This window comes from Drosophila gunungcola, unplaced genomic scaffold, assembly GCF_025200985.1.
Source record: "Drosophila gunungcola strain Sukarami unplaced genomic scaffold, Dgunungcola_SK_2 000075F, whole genome shotgun sequence".
NCBI classification, from domain to species: domain Eukaryota; kingdom Metazoa; phylum Arthropoda; class Insecta; order Diptera; family Drosophilidae; genus Drosophila; species Drosophila gunungcola.
In genome coordinates, this window is record NW_026453238.1 from 215,190 (window position 1) to 234,294 (window position 19,105).

Consider the following 19,105-nt stretch of genomic DNA (forward strand, 5'->3'; position numbering starts at 1 on the left):
AAGTAGCGCCAAAGCAAACAAGGAAGTGATGACTGTACGGGTAAGCCCCGTGAATTCGGTTAAGCGATTGTTATGCTTCTTATGGACTCAAGTTCTTTATGGTCCACGGTTTCCTGTTTTTAATCCCGGAATGTGCTAAGACGAGTTTGGTCGTAAAGAATGGCGAAAAAACAGTCAGACGGTCCATATTTTAGTAAAACAAATGTCATGCTATTTAGTAGTATAGCTTAATATACGGCAATTTTTGCTTTAAATGTAACTATTTCCTTTCTCTCACCTAAATAAGACTCCTTTTTAATTATGAGGTTAGGAAACAATGTATGTATTACCTAATTAAAAAAAAAAAATGTATATATATTTAAACAGTTTTATTCCTTACACGGATTTTCTGCTTTTAAACTTTATAGAATTTTTATTGTGTCAAAGGTCGAGAATTTAAACTGAAATAAATTATAAAAGACCTTTTCCATTTAGATATATTTAGCACGTGCAAAAAAAAAAATATAAACAGTATAAAAACAGTAGGAAAAAGTATTTTAAATACACCTTAATAAGGCTGCATTTCGGAAGATTATGGTGTGCTATCTACTGAATTTGGGGACTGTTTTCCATCGTGTGGTTTTGGATAATCCCCGGCTTATAGTCGTCTATCATCGGAATTACGGAAGCAATTGACCTGGGGTACCACATCACGCCTTACAACTGGCGGCGTTCTTAGAAACTCAACTGTTTAAAAATATATGTGTAGTTATTTATATATTAACTGTGTACTATATACAACTCCTTACCTGGCATTGGCTGGTAGCCGTTGGCATCGGATCTGTAGCATCGCAACTCATATCCCAGGCCCTGGGAAATCTGACGAGGCTGGACGTAGAAGCCCTCGACCACTTTACCATGCTGCTCCTCGGAAAAAAAGCCCTTCTCCCAGCGACGAACGCCATGGGGTATGGAGTAACTGGAAAAATAAGAATGGGTTTTTTACATTAAAAAATAAAACTAAAGCTGTTATGAATTTAAAATAAAGTCGAATAAATTTAGTTTATGACCGATTTTCGTATTTTTATTAGGGGTAACATGATGATATTGCAAGAACTAAACATTTTAAGCTGTGAATATCATTCGATTGAAAATTTTATACCGAATTCAACGATGTCTGACATTCGAACTTTCGACTATTACTTTCCAGTGCTTTGTTGCAAAAATCGATTTTTTAAAAGAGTTTTTTTTTGGATATTTTAAATGATTTCCTTGATTATTTGTTTCTTGGGCATGGTGTCTGATTTATAGTTTAGGAATTTGTTCTCATTTTTATTAAAGCCAAAATTAGCTTTAAATTTCGAAATCAACTCTTTCTAAATCTCAGCATCTTTTGACTTGATGGAAAAATTCACAATGTTCAACTAATTACACAACCTTATACAAGCGTTTATTTTCATTTAAACAATTTTTAAAATGTTTGTTTAAGTTAATGCATTAAGCTAAGGGTTTTATAAACCTAACTTTAATATTAACTATAGCCTTCACTTGCCAGCGATAAGGAGAATACTTAGAAAAAACTGCAATCTTAAGCCTCCACTTCTGGCTTACTTGTTAAAACCTTTTTTTATAGTCATGGTAACGGCTTGTGACTGTGCAAACTTACCCAAAGATGTAGCTACCGTCTTCGTTGAGGTCGTAGAAGTTGTCGCGCCAGGGATTATAGTCCTCGAGCACCTCCTCCTGCCCACCAATCAGCTCCTCCTCGGGGCCTGCAGGCTGTGGAAGAGGTGGTGGCATTGGCTGTGGCTGCTGAGTGACCTGCTCCTCCTCCTCCTCCTCGTTGCCTTCACCCCCCTCCTCCTCCTCCGGGGACTCCTCTTCATTAGTGTCCTGATCCTGATCCTGATCGGCGTTAAACTGTGTCCGAGCTGCTGTCCCGGAGGAAGTGGGTGCCACAATGGCCGGTTGTCGGCGGGTGAAAGGAGTGGTTGCCAGGGGGACAAAGGCTTTGGACAGCTGGTTGCCCAGGAGCTGTTTCAGTTGCTCCCGCATCTCATCGCTGGTTTCCTGGCTCTCGCTGCTCCCGCTACTGCTCGATCCCGATCCCGAACCGGATCCGCTGGCGAATCTCTCGAAGCTTTCACCCCCGAAGTTGGGCACCTGCAGATCCTGCTGTGGAACTCGAACCGGTATCCTCTGTCCAGCGGCGAGGAGCAGGGCGCAGAGCAACAGGTGGATCTGCAGCTGGTTATCAAACCGACTCGATGGCATCTTGGGGGCTACCGACTACGACCACGACTACTGTCCCCCGTCCGGCGGGGTTCACTCTTATATGGCTGGGACTCTCGCATCGCCGATGAGCTGGCCATTCACACGGCTGACCACAAATCACCCGCAGCATCGGCCGAGTGCATAAATCTATGGAAAACAAAAGCGAAGCGCGCGACAATTTGCATTTCGCACTGCGACTTCCAGACTCAGATTCATGGCAAATGCGAGCCAACAAGAACGTTTTGGCCTCACCGAAACTAAAGATAATTACTGCTGCTGCTTACCCGAAATAAAATCCATCCACCCACAAATCACAGTAAATAATTAAATTTAAACAATTTCCTAGATTTGCTAATATCAAAATAAATATATCAGGTCGTATATGATTTTGTTCTGTATTATAAAACTTCAATTCAATAATGAATTAATTATACGACTGGGTTGTGAATTAAAGTTAGTCTTATACAAATAATCATTAGTTTTGTATCTCAATAAAGCTGCTATTTCAATGTTGGCATAAATAAAAAAAACGAACTTAATTATCTTAAGTTATACCAAGAAATTTAAGTAAAATATTTCTTTGCTTGGTTTTTAAATTAAACTTGTTCCTATACAAAACAAAAAATTATTTTTAATTAACTCAATAATGCTGCTATTTTTATATTGGCATACATTAAAAAAAACTAACTAAATGATCTTAAGTTATATTATAATATTACATTAAATGGAGTTAACTGTCGTTGTGGTTTAGTCAAGATACAAATTTATATAATAATATAGGGTAATTTGATATTTTTGGCATTAATTATCCTACTTCTTAGAAATAAAACAGAATTCTAAATTATACTTTCTATGGTGCAAAAAATTAATAAACTCCCTATTTATATTTGTGTAGCGTGTTAAGATAGTGACCCATTGCGACCTGTTACCAACCTTATAAAGAGTCCATCACATCCTAGTCTCTGCTGATACCCCGCATAATTAAGCGATTCGTTTCTGCCGTGATTGTGACGCCTCCGGGCGGTCTAGTCTGTTCCGACACAATGCGATTGCGAATTGTGTGCTCCCCTCTAATTGGGTCATCCGATGGCCTCCGCCCCCGCCTCTGCCATCGCTAATCGCCTTCCGTGTTTATCCACATTCGAGTGCCGTCTACTTTCGGGCCGATCTCACCGACTAATGGCATATTTTCGGGCGGCGGATGGAGCGATTGGAGTGCCAACACCCAGAAAAAAACAAGACAACACCTTGATTGTTCACATTTCCACAAAAATTAATTTTTATTCGATCGCTTTGGGGCTTATTTTACACGCATTCAAACACTCACAAATCCTCACTCATAATTCTGCTCCTCTATCTCTTACGCCGTATCCATTTAATCCATACATATCGAATCATTTTTTTTTTTAAGTATTTAATTAATGCTCGTATGTGTATACATTTTTTTGTCGCTCGACAATTTACAATTACAATGCTTGCAGTCATTTTGAAAAAAAAGACAAGTTTTTTAAATATTTTTTTGCTGGGTTTCTCTGTAGTTCATTTTGATACTTTAAGTATTTATGTATATGTTTTTATAAAAAAAAAATTATCGTACATTTTACTTAATCGTAGGCATAGCTGACTTATAGTACACATTGTAATCCATTAATTTTTTGTTTTCTGTTTTTCATTAGTATAGATTCTTGATGCTGTTTTTAGTAAAATCGCTAAATTTCATCTTAAATTTTAGCTAGAAAAAAGTGCCCTAGGTTCTCAGGGTTATAACAAAACCGAAAAAATTCATTTAACAATTATAAGTAGTTTAAGTTTAAGACTAAAAACAATCTTACGTTTATTTACTTTTATGTACAAACGGAACGGTAACACATTTCCGTGCCCTTAACTAAAATTTTTAAGAAATTATGTCGTTATGAGAATTGTGAATTTTTCTATGATTCGAACATAATTTCCTGATCCTTAACTTTATTTTTAAAGGAAATAACAAATTAGAGTAGTGAATAATTTCCTAAACATAAATTTACAATTGATTAAATTCATTTGGTTTGCCTTTTATTTTTTTTTTTTTTTCAGGATGTTAGAGCAGCTTGTGGGTTTCAGAAAAGTCGAGGTTTTTTGAAACAAATGTTATCCATAATAGGTTTAAGAAATTGGCCACAAATGGAGAAACATTTTCCTTCCGTTAAAATCATTTTGTGGGCTTTAAGCATTTGTATATTTTGTTCATCAATTATTTTGTATCTAAAAGTGGTTGTCTTGCCTGATTTTTGAGCTCAAGATGATAAGGGTTCTTCAAAACACATAATATGCATATTAGAGGTGTGAAATAGCTAATGAGAAATTTAAATGTAAATTATCCCCGTCAAAATAATGAACAATTGGCTAGGTTTCTTATTCATAACAGATATTAGAGTCCAAGAATTTGCCATGACTGATTTGAGAACTCAAGAAGATGAGGGTCCGAGTCAAGTCAAAGGAACTCTTGTCATGTCTGCTTCAACCTTTAATCACTCTAATGATTTGAGTTTTCCCTAGAGCGGAAAAAAAAACGCTGCAGCACTGCACCATCATCATCACCATTATCATTATCAGACATCGGTCTTGTTATTTTCCCGCTTTTCCCTATTTTCCCGCTTGGCTGTCGCTGCTCTTTAAATTCAATCAATCAAATGGATTTTGCACACCCTCTTTCTCGCTCATTGTCATCGTCATCTATATTTTTTTTAGTAGCAGCATCAGCCACCCCCTCTCTCGTTTTTTTTTTGGCCAGCTGCGACAATATTTACACCATCGGAACCACTCAGACCACTCAAACCACCGGGATGATCCCGGCCAACCGAAACCCAAAGCCCACAACCCAATGCCCAAGCCCAAAACCAACCGCATTACGGTGACCACGCTAATTGCGGACCGACAGATTCCAGAGCCCGGTTCTGGGGACAACTTTTCTCAGGTGCGGAGAAATCTGTGGCCAGCTAATTTATCTAATTGAAAGGGACTTAGATATCCGATGAGCCAAAAAGATTGCCAAGGTGCTTCGTTAACCCATTGCACACTGCACGAAAATCAACGACAGTTTGGCGATCACTTTGCAGTACCGAGTACTTTAACAAATCTGCTGAAGACAAAATCTAAACGCAGAAAAACACAAAAATTTGCAAATCCATTAAAAGAGACAATTTACTCAATTAATTATCATGGCTTAAAATTGGTTTTAAATTGCTTTAGTCTTCACCAAAGTAGTTGTCAATTTTGTAATAAAGAGAATAAGCCAACTCATCGGAATAAAAAGTAATATAATATATCGTATCATTTTTTGATTTTTTTAGATTTCTACATTTGTTAAAAATTGGTAAATGATGATTTGATTTCAATTTTTTTTAAAATATATTTTATAGCTCAAACACAGAAAAAAAGCTTGTAATTTTAAAAATAATAACTTTTCGCTGGCTCAGAAAAGCGTAACAAATCGCGGGTTGAATTCTCGACCATGGCCAATTAATGGGTTAAAAAAGGTGCATTTGGGTTGGCTTTTGACTAGGGCGGAGAATTGAGTTTCATAAATCTAGCGGAGTGTACCACTCCCGAATCACTTAAAACTATTATCGCCCAAATTGCTTGGCGGGAGTTGGCGGAACCCAAACCCAAGCCCAAGCACAAACCCAAACCCAATCCCATAACCCAAGCCCGAAATGGAGCTTCGAGCACGTGCCCGTGATGGATGGACTCTGGTCGCGACATCGTCGTGAAATGGACCACGTCCGCAATGCATGTAAATGAAGAAGTTGCTGTCCAACATTTTTCCAAGCTGCAAACATGTTGGGGAAAATAGGAAAAGTGGAAAAATGGCAAGGTGGGTTGGGCGCTGTGCGATGTTGAATGGTGGGTGTTCGGAGTCCGATAACAATGTTCTGGGACATGTTGCTCATACGCCACGTTGTCAGCGGTCTGCTTAGTGTCTGCACTGCCCACCACTCCCCCGTATTTGTATCCGCATTCTCATCCACATCCACATCCACGTCCAAATCCGTATCCGTATTTGTGTCCTGCGTTCGCATTGTTTTCGAGCTGAAAATGCCGCTGTCGCAGCCGTAGAACGTCCGGCAAATGTCGCCAGCAATTGCGGTCCGCCGGCTACGGGCTACAACAACTGGAACAACTCTTCGGCTTTTCCTTTCCATTCCCTAAAACTGAACAGAACAGAACAGAACAGAACAGGACCTGGCTATCGCAAAGGGGCTGGCCGAGGCCAACGGACCGACACATCTTCCATTTGTCTCGCCCAGTCAGCTCCAGTCGTTGTCGAGCCATTAGCCGGTTTTAGTTCGTCTTAAGGAACTGCAATTGGCGTTTGCTTCAATTTTTAAAACCAATTTGGGTGGAACTTGACATATATTTAGTGTGAAAATTTAGAAAAAAAAAATGTATATAGAAACTTGCTGAATTCGATTAGTGATGTCATTTTCTTAAAGATTCCCCTATGTGTTTATATATACAGCTGCGGTGAAGACCACAATAATAGTTTTCAAATATTTTATCAACCATCAAAAAATATAAACATTTTAGGAGTAAAAATATCTTAACTTTGTTTTTAGCTTCCACTAAAAAACATAAAAGAGGGCTTAGTTTTAAAAACATACATAAACAAACAACTTGCGTTGTTTTTAATATGCTATTTATATTCATTTATATATTTTAAGCTATTTAAATTCTTTGTTTCTATTGTATTCATTGATTTAAGGATGTTTGTAAAAAGCTGAGCTAACTGAAAATGAAATATTTCAATTTTAAAATATACACTTTTAAATACTTTATAAGGTCAATGAGCTATAAGTATGTATTTCAGTGAAGGAATTTAAAAACCATTATTATATTTAACGCAACTGTATATACATACTGTATATACATACATCTTGCTCCTCACATCAGCTTTACCAAATGGCAATTAAAATACTAAAGTGTCGCTTTAAAAAGCACAAAAAGAAACAAAATAAATGGTTACAGAAAAAGTTTGGAGTCTTCATTACAGAAACTCTTAACTGCAGCTGTTTAAAAGACCGTGTTCACCTCACTTTAAAAAGGAAGATAGGATGCGCGAAACGAGTGCAACGGAATGCAAGCCGGATGTGGGCGGCGGTGATGCTGATGGTGGTGGTGGTGGGTGTGTCAAAGTGGCGAAGTGGGTGGGTGGGCGAAAAAAACACCAGTGGCACAGCCCCTTGTCTGATTGCAACGCGACGCCGCCTTCGTGTCCTTGTTGTGTCATCAGCGACGCTGCGGCTGCGGTTAATATGTTGGCCGATGTCCAGTTGCTGTAACGCTTCCTCCTTCCGCCGATGTTGCTGCCGTTGTTGCTCATGTTGTTGTTGCTGATGTTGTTGTTCCTGCTTTTGCAGTTGTTGCTCATGTTGTTGCTCCTGCTGCTGTTGTTGTTTTTGTTGTTGTTGCTGTTGTTGTAGCTGCTGTTGTTGCTGTTGTTGTTGCTCCTGTTCACTACCGTTGTTGTTGCTGATTGGCGGGCCATCCTTAAATGTCAATGGGACGTCATGATAATCACGTCTGGTGCTGAATTCCGTATGTCGATGAACACTTTGGACTCCTCGTTTTTCTGCTGATGCTGCTGCTGCTGCAGCTGCTTGTTGCCGCCAGGCAGGATCGTTGTCTGTCCCATGGCCCCGTGTCCCTTCAACGTGGGCAGGCGGGCAGCAATACTCGGCGGATGCGGATGTGCATGGTGCATTCGCTGCTGCTGTTGCTGCTGTTGTGCATGTTGCTGCTGCTGTGCATGTTGCTGTTGCTGCTGTGGCTGCTGCTGGTGCTGGTGATGATGGTGGCAGATCTCCTGCGGCGGCTTGGCCGTCGGGGTCACCAGCAGTCCGCCGTAGTGCGAGCGGCCGCTGTGTCGCTCCTCCATCTCCATGGACTCCTGGCGCGGCAGCTGGTGATGTTGCTGCTGTTGTGGATGTTGCTGCTGCTGCGGATGTTGCTGCGGATGTTGCTGCTGCTGCTGCTGGTGCATGCTGCGCCTTGTCAGCGTTGCCACAGCCGGCGATCCCGATGGCTCATAGCCGAAGGTGGAAAAGAAGCGGGGCGGCGGCGGTGGCATCATCATGGCCCCGCCCCCGTTGCCGCTGTGGCCGCCCAGCGACGAGGAGCTGGACTTTTGTCTCATTAGCGTGGCAACACCGCCGCCGGGAGCAACGGCGAAGCCCAAGCCAACGGCAACACCAACGCCAACGCCCGCACTCGCCGACGGTCCAATTCCGGGACTGTTGACAAACAGCGATTCCCTGGGGTCGGAGAAAGGTGAAAAGAGAGGAGAGAAGAGAAAGCAAAGCGAAAGGTTTTAATATTTGTCAGTCACACACGCAGGCAATCGTTTGCAAGGACACTGTAAAATGTCCGACCTTAGCCAAATTATAGACATTTTATTGCACCAACTATGTTGCACCCAAAAATATAATAGGAAAGTTTATTTTTAATAAGTGTGTCTAGAAAATAAAATTAATTCAATTCTAAATTTCATTTCTATACCGAAGAGTCTAAAACTAAAGTCTAAGGCCTTATTTTGAAACCAGATCCGTTTTATTTTGATACTTTTGTGGTATTAATTTACTACTCATCTTATTCAGAAATTTTTGTATACCCAATAGTTTAAAATTCATGTAACAATAGTTTCACTTTGATGACACTTTTATCTTGGGTGTATATTTACAACGATCCCAATCGCAGATATAGAATTTAAGCTCAAATACTCCATAAAACTCCCAGATGTAGTCATTATCAACTTGTATAGAGTACACTAGTTTATGGACCTAGAAGTATGCAACACTTTTGCGCGCCAAGACTTGAGGGCAAACAAAAACTTACTGAAAAATACCATAAAAAAAATTAAAATTAAAGAGGAGTAAATAAATGTGAAAGCGAATTCTTTATTTTTTTTGATATTAAGCTTTTGTTTTATTCAGTTTATCAATAAAAAATTTGATTGAAAATAGACATTTTTTAGAAATGGTTAGTTTCTTTTAAAATCTACGTCTGTTCTATAATGATTAAATCGTTGTGACCAAGTTAAGAATTCTGTTTTAAGTGCGGGCCAGAAATGTGATACATATGAGGGGCATCCATTAGCTCAAAGGTTATTGCGTAGCCATGGGCCAGGGTGTGTCGCACAATGATGTGCGCCAATCAGCCGAATTGAATCCGTCAGATGGCTGTGAAAGCATATGGTCTACAAACAGGATTCCGTTGACAGATAACTACCTAACACTTTGGCAGTGCTGACCAGTGTGGGAGGTCACTACCGAAATATGTATCTACCAAAAAAATTGAATAAATATGTTTATCATTTTTAGAGGTTTGTGAGTTACAGATGGCATAACTCACAAACAAATTTATGTAAATAGTTTATAAAACAAAATAATCATTTGTGTTAGTATTGGGACAGAATATAAAATATCAAACACCATCAAATTAGGAAGAAAAGCAAGGAGTAGTTTTTTATTAAACCAATTAAAATTAAACAGTACAAAACAGAACAATCAAATTACAACAATTATATTTACAACACACTTATATGTTAATCTTTAACATTTTAGTTTGGGCGCATGTCAATCATCTGTATTTTATACAATTTAAAAGTTGTTATATTGCTTGTGTAAGTTAAGGCATCGGGCAAACATCTAAATAATTTATGGTTTTAAGGCAAAATAACAATGTGTTTCTCACATTTAGGCCACTTGTGTCTTAATCTAAACCGCTTTTGGGCATTGTGTCGCCTATGTACAATGATAAATGCCAGCCCTCTAATAAATCACACACGAACAACCTGTAGCAGTTTGGCTGTGACAGTGGCAGTGACAGTGACAGTGGCAGTGGCAGTGACAGTGACAGTGACTCGTTCCCATCACTATTCGGTGGCATGAATCATCTTCATCTGGGCACGTCGTCAGCATTGTGTCACTGCATTCCGCCTGTCAGTGCCCATGTTTGTCTGTCTGTCTGTCTGTCTGTCTGTCGGCCCATCGTGGCATCCTGGTGCTAACCCACATTCCCGACTCCCGACCTGTGTCGCCCATATCCAATAAAGACGCATGCAAATACAAATATTTGCATCGATTTGTGTTGTTCGAGCGCTCAGCTCAAATAACCCCCCTTCTACCCTTCTGGATTCCGGAACTTCAACCGGGCTCCGCACACTGTCATTGTTTTTAGTGTTTGTCCGCCGTTGACTTTGCAATTTTCTGGCATCTATTTGACTGCACCACACATTCGTGATCGGTATCGATTCGGTATCGGGATGTGCACTGGAACTTGGACTTGGACTCACCTCGTCTGACAGCCCATGTCGCAGGCATTGGAGGGCACCGCCGACATGGCCGCCTTCGTCATCAGCTCGTGGGTGGCGGTGGTCGTCGAGCTGGACTCCCCATCGTCCTCGCCCACTCCGCAGAGACTGGTTTGGGTCATGTCCGCATGGCGGCGCAGGATGCTGTGCTCCTTCTCCTTGAAGTCCGCCTTGCTCGACTGCGTCGAGAGTGGAACCGCTTCGCGGTAATACCGGTTCGAGACGTCGTCCAGGATCTGCAGTGAGGTCTGCGAGTGCTTTTGCCTGCGGGGCGGAAAACACACCAGGATTAAATTTTCAGAGTTCTATCATGCATAATGATAAGCTTTAGGAATTTGCAAAATTTTGTGGTCTCTTTATGAGAGACCAAGTCAAGTTGTTTAGCTGAAAAGGCTTTTTTAATAATTAAAGTGCACCACATTTTAAGTGTTTCGGCCTAACAACTAATTTAAATAGTAAGTATTAAGCATTGCTCCAAATATTAATTTACATTGGATAATGTTTACTGAGTAGTTTTTTTTTTTGTAAATTAAATTTTGTAATTAAATTTAAGCCAAGTTAAAGTTTAATGACCAAATAAGTATTTGAGCTGCGATTAAGCAAAATAATTAGTTAATTGACATATTTTAATTGCGTATTATGGTCCCATATTAATTAAGTTTCAATAGGACTTCAATTACTTGTATCAAGCTCATTAGAACCTATTTATCAGCTTGAAGCCTAAGTAGACAATTTGGCTGGAAAATTACGTTTTAACTTTAATCAACAACCCAGCAAGTGTTTATATTAAGCAAATATATCATTGGACTCAGGACTGGCAGCATTTGACGGTATAGTAAAACCGGTGATAAAGAATGCATTGCTTTTTAATAATCCCACAATCAGTTGTCATGGTGAGCAACTGCATAAGTGCATCGGCATGGTGCAAGTGCACACACTGCGAATACTTGATGCCAAATGGTGTTGTCAATTAGGCACTGCATTGCACACTGCCTTCTCGAAACTCCAGCAATTTGAGACTGTGACTCACCTGGATAGGTTCTCCCTCGAACGACCTTTCGAGTTGTGGTCCATCTCGTCCAGCTTGCTCTCCTTCGACTCCCGGATGTGCTCCTGCAGGAATTCAAGGATATATACATATATATATATATATAGACAGAGAGGGAAGGGGGTAAGACCAATGTAATAAGCATAACAATAAATATTTTCAATTAATTTGGTAAAGAAGGGAAGGGAAGGGAAAGGGAACTGTTGGGTTAAGCTCGATTCTCGCATCGAGAGTGCCTGCAGAGCGCGTAATATAATATCCTTAAAGCCCACTGCACTGTGGATTATGGAGGAGGGCCTGGAAAAATGGGGCGTGGCAGAGCAATTAAGCCAGTTGGCCACCTGATGCCACCACCCTCTTTCTCTCTCTTTTGCAGTCATTAATACTTCGATTGTGTGTATATATAATATACATATATATAAAAGAGGGGTCAGGGTGTGTAAATCCTGCCGGGGGGAGCACTTGATGGCCTGTGCATAAAAGGAAGCGTTAATGCGTAAATTCAGAATAATGAAGGACGAACTGCAGTCAGTGCAAATCTCGATGGCCACCAACCACTCAACCACTCAACCACCCAGTTGAAAACCACCTCAAATTGCATTCATAACGGAATACAAGGCAAACATTCAGTCTCTCTCCCTTGCCAATTACTTTCTTTCTGTTTCGCGAGCAATATAATGGAAAAATGATGAAAATTCAATGCAAATCGCTAAGGAAATGCGAGTACCTTTGCCTCGTTTCCCGTTTCACATTTCCCTTTTTCTTTCACCTTCTGACCCAGGCCAAAAAGTAATTGATTTCCAAAGTTAACAGTCAAATGATCTGGCGGTACACATTTAATTTTGTTATATATATATTTATTTTCCACTATATATATATATATATATATATATTTTTATATATTTGTATAGCCTTTGTGCGGTATTTGTTTTTGGCAGCCGTTCGTTTAGCCAACAGTTAACTATGTACTTCACTTCGGATTGCACGATTGTCCAATGGGAACATTAAACTTAAACTATTACAATATTGCCATAACTACTTAGGGTTACGAAAAGGGAGACCAGGGATTCCAAGGGCGCGGTAAAATTATGCAAACTTTATTTCGTTTCCATTTCAGCCAAGATGCAGGGCTCATTATTTTGTTCTATTTCTATCTGATCCACCTTTTGCTTGCCACAAACTGTAAGCCTTTTAATGAGGTTATATCCATAATACTGTTAACCATGTTCGCCCAATGTCGCATTGGGTATTGGGCATTGGGCATTCCTACCTAACTGGGGGCATATCTAGGATATAGCCCCGTCCTACAATAAGCAGCTTAAATTAATAAGGGGGAAATGGCGGCGCCCAACCAACCAGCAAACTGCACATCCCCCCAAGGACCAGGATTTGATTTTGTTCTGATTTTGGGTTTGCGGTGAACTCGGCACGAACGACGGGGCAAAAACGAAGGTTGGGTCGGGCCACAGTGAGAATGGAGAATGGGTTCGATGATATCGGTTCGGATTTAAGTTTTTTTTGTTTTTTGTGAATTTTGCCAGCCTGATTTTAATGATGTTCGTGCAGGTTTGCCTGCAGCAGCAGCAGCAGCAGCAGCAGCAGCAGCAGCAGGTGGTCAAAGCACCAACACCGCAAAACGTGAGCGAATAAATTTCGAGTTGCATTCTTTCTTGTTTGTTTTTCTTTTTCTGTTTAGATGATTTTGTGCAGGAACTTGAGGGGATGGGCCTGGTTGGTCTTGGGTTTGGCCAGTGCCGGTGGCGGTGGCGGGGTCAGGGCCATGTCCAGCTCCATGGAGGTGGACGAGCTGTTGGCCACCGTGCCGCCGCTCGATCCGCCGCTGCTGCACTGCATCGAACTGCTGCACGAGTGGCTGTGGCTGGAGTTGCTGGGCGGCAGGCACTGGCCTGTGACCAGAACGAATTCATCCTCGTCATCCTCGGGCAGGGTGAGGCCGCTGTCGCTGTCGCAACTGAAACCTATGCCATCGTCATACTCCTGATCCTCTGCCAGCTGCTGCTCCTCCTCCTCCTCCTCCTGCTCCTCGTCCTCCTCCTCCTCATCTTCCTCCATCATTTCCATATCCATTTGCTGGCCCTCGTCCACATCCACATTCAAATCGAAATCACAGTCACAGGTCTGCTTGGGCGAATCCATTTGCGAATCAAAGTCGGAGTCGCCGCCACCAATCGCCTGCTCATCTCGGGCCTCATGCCCCACGTTGGGCGCCAACTGCCCGTCCGATGAGTAGGAGAATTCGCACATGAAATCATTCTGTAATCCCACGAAAATCGCGCTCTTCGGTGCCTCCAGTATAAAGGAATCAATGTGAAAGATTCCGTCGCTCAACGCGGGCACCTCCTGTGGATGAAGCACAAACAGAAAGAGAAGACAGGCAGAAGAGAGAGAGAGAGAGAGAGAGTGAGAGAGAAAGGGAGAGATATAGATAGAGTAGAGAGAGAGAGAGAGAAAGAGAGGGAGATATATAGATATAGAGAAAGAAAGAAGTTGATTTAAAGACAGAGAAAGAGTGTGAGCTTTTCACATCACCGATTTAACCAAGAGAGAAGAGTGAGAGGAGACAACTCTAGAGCGAGACAACTCTACTGATGCATGTGGCTATGGGTGTGTGAGCGAGCGAGAGCAAAATAGATAGAGGAGGGTGTGCTTCGTTTGCTGCATGCATGATGATGACAACTCTGGCTACTTAATAAGCATAATCACGACAATCAAACGATAAGATGCAGTTCCCAAATTGTTGCCCAATTATAGCAACAAATAAAATCACTAACATTTTCTTAATGCCCAAGCTTGAAGGCGTTGGAGTTGATTTTTAAAAAAGCGTTTTTCAACACTTAGCTGATTCATGTTACTGTTACGCATCTTTCAAAGATTGGAGGCAGAAGTAAAACTTCATCAAATTTCAGTTTGACAGGCTTTTCGTTACAGTCTTAACTGCAACTGTTAAGCAGATAAACTCTTAAACTTTAAATCCTCTTTTAAATGTATAAAAGAAATTTAAGCATTTTCTGAAAAAAATATTGCCCAAATGATTAAATCTTTTAGTCTAAAATTTAAAGACGTCAAAAATACAAATTGAATAATGCTGGTGGACATAAAAGACTATCAAAGAGCTTCAAAAAAAATAAAGATGATATAAGTTATCCCTAAGCATGATAAATAATCGCATTGGACAATATAATAATATATGCAATCCGGTTTATTTATATAATACCAAAATTGCAATATGGCTCTAAGCAAATGGTAGCCAAGGCAATTGCTGTAGCACAATAGTATTTTTGCAATATGCACACAATAAGTCCCCGACGAATCCCAGCCACTAATCTGATTTGGCCAAGGGGAGTTGGAGCAGGAGCAGGAGCAGGAGCAGTAGCAGTAGCCAAGTTCTATATACCTTATGCCAGATTCCCACCCCGTTTGTCTTCGATTCGATTGCGATTGCCGGCAGCAGGGGCTACTGGGTGCTACAGCAACTGCTACTGCTACTGCTACTGCTCCAACTAGCAGCTAGTGCAACAAAAGTCAACGATAATTTAATCATGTCTCTCACTGGATTTTCCTGGTAACCAAGACCGAGTGGACAAAAAGCCTGAAGGCTAAGCCGGTGCGGAAAGGACTCAATACGAGGGAAACGAAATAGTTTATTCCATTTGGATTGTATTGTCAACGATTTGCCACTTGCAGCTCGGCCAATTTGCGGCCTGGCGATGTGCACTTGGCGTATGAGTGATATGCAAATGAATATCCACTTCAGTGGAAATAAAACTCAATTTGCGAGAGTTTGTGCCATAATTAATAGGTATCATTGCAGCAGATTGCAGCAGCTTGCAGCTGTCCTGTCATTAAACACATACACTCAGGGAATTCGAAAGAGACGGAGACAGGGGCAGCGAAAGAGAGGGCGATATAAACGAGTAGACAGAGAAAGAGATGGAGATGGGGACACAAAGACGTGACAAGTCAGGCCTTCTGGGGCCTGCTGATGACGGCCATCAAGTTAGTTTGTCTGGCTCTGATTCTGTTATGCTTTTGGCCTTGTTCGTTTGCCCTCTGCTAAGTTCCCTTCCTTTTGCGGCCTATAGCTAAATTATTGTGGTCAGTCCTTCCCCACTTTCATTGCCCGCAAATTTTATCCGTTTTCTCGGCTACTTTCCAAGTTTAGAGAAAAGCATTTATGACTCATTTAATCATCGAGCGACTGAGCAAATCAACTAGTTCTTTTGAAACTTGATGGACGAATAGAATATTATTGGACATAAATTAATTATGAACTGTTAAAACGAATTACTGCAATTATTAACAAATAAAACTATTTTATTATTAAAATAAACCCTGTTTTGTACAAGGAAATCATCGTTAAGTTCTAAAAAATTAGTATAGCTCTTATCCTTGTATTGTTTTAATGTCATTTATCGTATAACAAACATATAAAATTCGTTTTTATGAAATTTTGTACACCTTTAGTAGTCTTTCTGAATAGTTTACTGAAGCTTTGCAAAACTCGTTTATTAACTTAGAAGGTGAAAGTTTAACAGCGTAATCAAAGCGTATCAGGGTGATAACTAAACTCCATTGTATCCTGCCTTTTCAACAGCCCCCAAACTCCCGAAGTTGTGTATTTGATTAGTGGTTTGCTTCACACGAAACTGTGCCAGATGTGATTTCTACAAGGGTCTAGGCTTATGAAATATAATCAAACCGCAGGGCAGATTTCAATCGGGCTCAATTCTGTGGTCACGGGTTTGGACTTCGGTTTGGGCTTGGGTTTAGTTAGTTGGTTTGCGATATAGTTCGGATTGGTTTGTTTGCCGATTTGGACCTAATGCCCAAACGCTTTGCGCCAATTAGGGGGCAAATTAATCGAGTCCGCATTCGTTTGTCTTGGACGCTGTTTAATTGGCCAAAACAATTGCGTAACTACGGATTTCCATTTGAATATGGTTATTGCTGTTGCAATAGCCGAATAAATTCCCTCGTTATTAAATAAATTTTTGCAGAATATTTTTGGTAAATTTGTTTGCCAACAAACATATCTATAAAGCAGAGAGCGATGTGTGTGAAAGTTTTTGGCTTTGCGCTCCGCTGACTCCTGCCTTTTTGGCAGGCCCCAAAAATCTGACGAGAGACACACACGATTGGAGTGGGCTGCCAAGTTTGGCATTTGTTTAATTGGAATTTTTGGGGTTTCGAGGAGTGTTCGTTGTTCGTTCACCTTTTGCGCTTGCTGAAGGGTGATGGGTGCTGGGTTCTGGGTGCTGGCTGCTCTCCTCGAGGGCAATTTGCAAAATTAACTTCGAACAAGTTGCCTCTAATCAGGAGACAGGTCGCACCGAGAAGCCACATGGTTATATGGGGTCGTCTATTGACTTCCTGCGAACATCCTGACCCCATCTCTGCCACATCCTTGCCACATCCTGTCGGCATCTCGAATTCCCGGCGAACCTGCATTTGATGTTCCCCGCTACCATTGTTTGATTGGCAACCATTTGTGAAATATTCTGCTCCGTTCGATTGCTTTTAATGGCCAAATCATATTTTATGATTATTGACAATCGTTGCCGTTGCCGCCAGTATGCAAATTCGCAGCGAGGAAATGGAAATAAATTTCCCCGAAATTTGATTGCCGACCCATAAAGCGTGACGATGTTCGCATCATGTTCATTGAAAATTCAAAACTGGAACTCGAAAATTTTTTGTGGCCTGCATTCAATGTCGTTTTCCTTGCTGCTTAATTATGATTTTCCAGCCAAGACCACAAATGCTTTGGAGGGTCAAAAATCAATCAGATGTCCCTTCAAAATTTTGCGGTTTGCCGGCTGATGGAATGCCTGATTGACTCGCAGACCAATCGATCGATCGATTGATCAATTGATTGACTGACATTCACTGAGACGTGCATCATTAAGTGTTACGCCCACGTGAAGGCATTTCATTTCGCATTAAGCCCGAAGCTTTTCACTTAGCCCCATCTTGTCTGGCCGACCAATTCCCCACTCGCAACTCCTTCTTGGCTTTATTTCATGGCTTTGGTCGAGCGGCGGCTGAGTGTTTCTTCTGCGAATTGCATTTCAGCTTGATTTATTTCATTTCATTTCATTTCATTTCGCCCCCATTTCGCCTTCATTTCACCAATGCAGCCAGTGTCCAGCGGCTGCGAAGGAGGCTAAGGAAAATTGATGGCAGCGAAAGAAATACGGTTAGCAACATAAGTTGGTTATTACTTGCTGCTTAAAGCCAATGCCCACGACCCCAAAAACGCAGCCCAGCAATGCACTCGAAGAAAATAGCACTCAACTCGTGGCTCTCAATTAGCAGCTGGGTGTCAAAGAGAAAAGGATTTCTCTAAGGGTCCTTACCCTTTGCACCAGCAGAAAATTTAATAATATTTTATAAAAAGCTGTAAAGTAAATTCCAAGATTTCTCTAAGATTGGGTTTTCAATAAGCGTACAAAAACTAAAATATAAAAATATACCCTCGCATTTTAATAGATAATATAAATTAAAAGTAAAAGTATCGTTCAAATATTTTCCTTATTTAAAAATAATGTTTCGAGGGAATTTCCAGGATCTTTAAAACAATAAGTCAAATGATTGAAATTGTCTTAACACTTATGTTGCAATCAATTGAAGAAACCGATTTCAAATTACTAAAGGTTTCTGTGAATTTTATTTATAATTTCTAAATGACGACAATTCCATAAAAAATTCTCATAAGAAGTGCCCATATTAAAATGTACAAACATTGTCGTATTCAAATGTTCAGGCATTAAAATAAATACAAATTTATCGAATTTTTTGAAGACACAATTTTAATAATTTTGAGAGTATATATTATGCAATAGTTCCGTCATTTGATATCACAAACTATCTGTAAAATGAAATATTTTTTTAAATTTGTATGGCTATGTCAAATATTGCATATCGTAAAAGTTGAGAAAGCTTATTACAAATGTTTTTGATTTAATAACCCAAGGCATTAAAGAAATTTGTCTGGTACGCTAAATGTATAATTTTGTTGAACTTTAAACACTCTGATTGCCTATCAATAAAGCTCATAAAGCAAATAAATGGCCAGATTCGAATTATGCCTGTGCAAAATCGACCCACAACATCTCCCCTCAATGTGGGCTTGTGTAATTAACAGTTGCCAATTGTGGCATTTGCAAGCGGCTAGGATTATGAATGGTCCTTTAGAAGGCATGCTGCGAAAGTATTTCCCACTCGAACGAATGTTTTCACACACCATCCCTTTTGCAGCGCACTCTTCGATATATTCTTCGAGTGTACTCCACTCGTCACTCCGTCCGGAAATCTATCTGTGCAGCAGCTTGTGTGTGTGTGTGTGAATGTGTGTGAGTGTGTGTGTGTGTGTGTGTGTGTGTGTGTGTGTGTGAGTGTGTGTGTGAGTGTGTGTGTGCGGCCTGGCGGACTGCAGA

The 19,105-nt window shown here is 40.7% G+C and overlaps 2 protein-coding genes across 2 annotated transcripts in view; both read right to left on the reverse strand.

Annotated features, from left to right (window-relative positions):
• Window positions 1-471: 471 nt before the first annotated feature.
• Window positions 472-2,269, reverse strand: LOC128264622 (uncharacterized). The gene is made up of 3 exons (XM_053000214.1): window positions 1,646-2,269; window positions 789-958; window positions 472-726 (listed from the first exon to the last, which is right to left on the reverse strand). Exons 1-3 carry the CDS (start codon window positions 2,251-2,253, stop codon window positions 638-640), a joined length of 867 nt encoding a protein of 288 aa, XP_052856174.1. The 5' UTR covers window positions 2,254-2,269; the 3' UTR covers window positions 472-637.
• A 1,236-nt stretch (window positions 2,270-3,505) lies between these two features.
• The window catches only part of LOC128264611 (uncharacterized), an 84,468-nt gene continuing 68,868 nt past the window's right edge, over window positions 3,506-19,105 (reverse strand). The window contains 3 exon segments of the mRNA XM_053000185.1: window positions 3,506-8,543; window positions 10,583-10,864; window positions 11,631-11,713. Coding sequence (XP_052856145.1) covers window positions 7,787-8,543; window positions 10,583-10,864; window positions 11,631-11,713 — 1,122 coding nt within the window. The 3' untranslated portion in view covers window positions 3,506-7,786.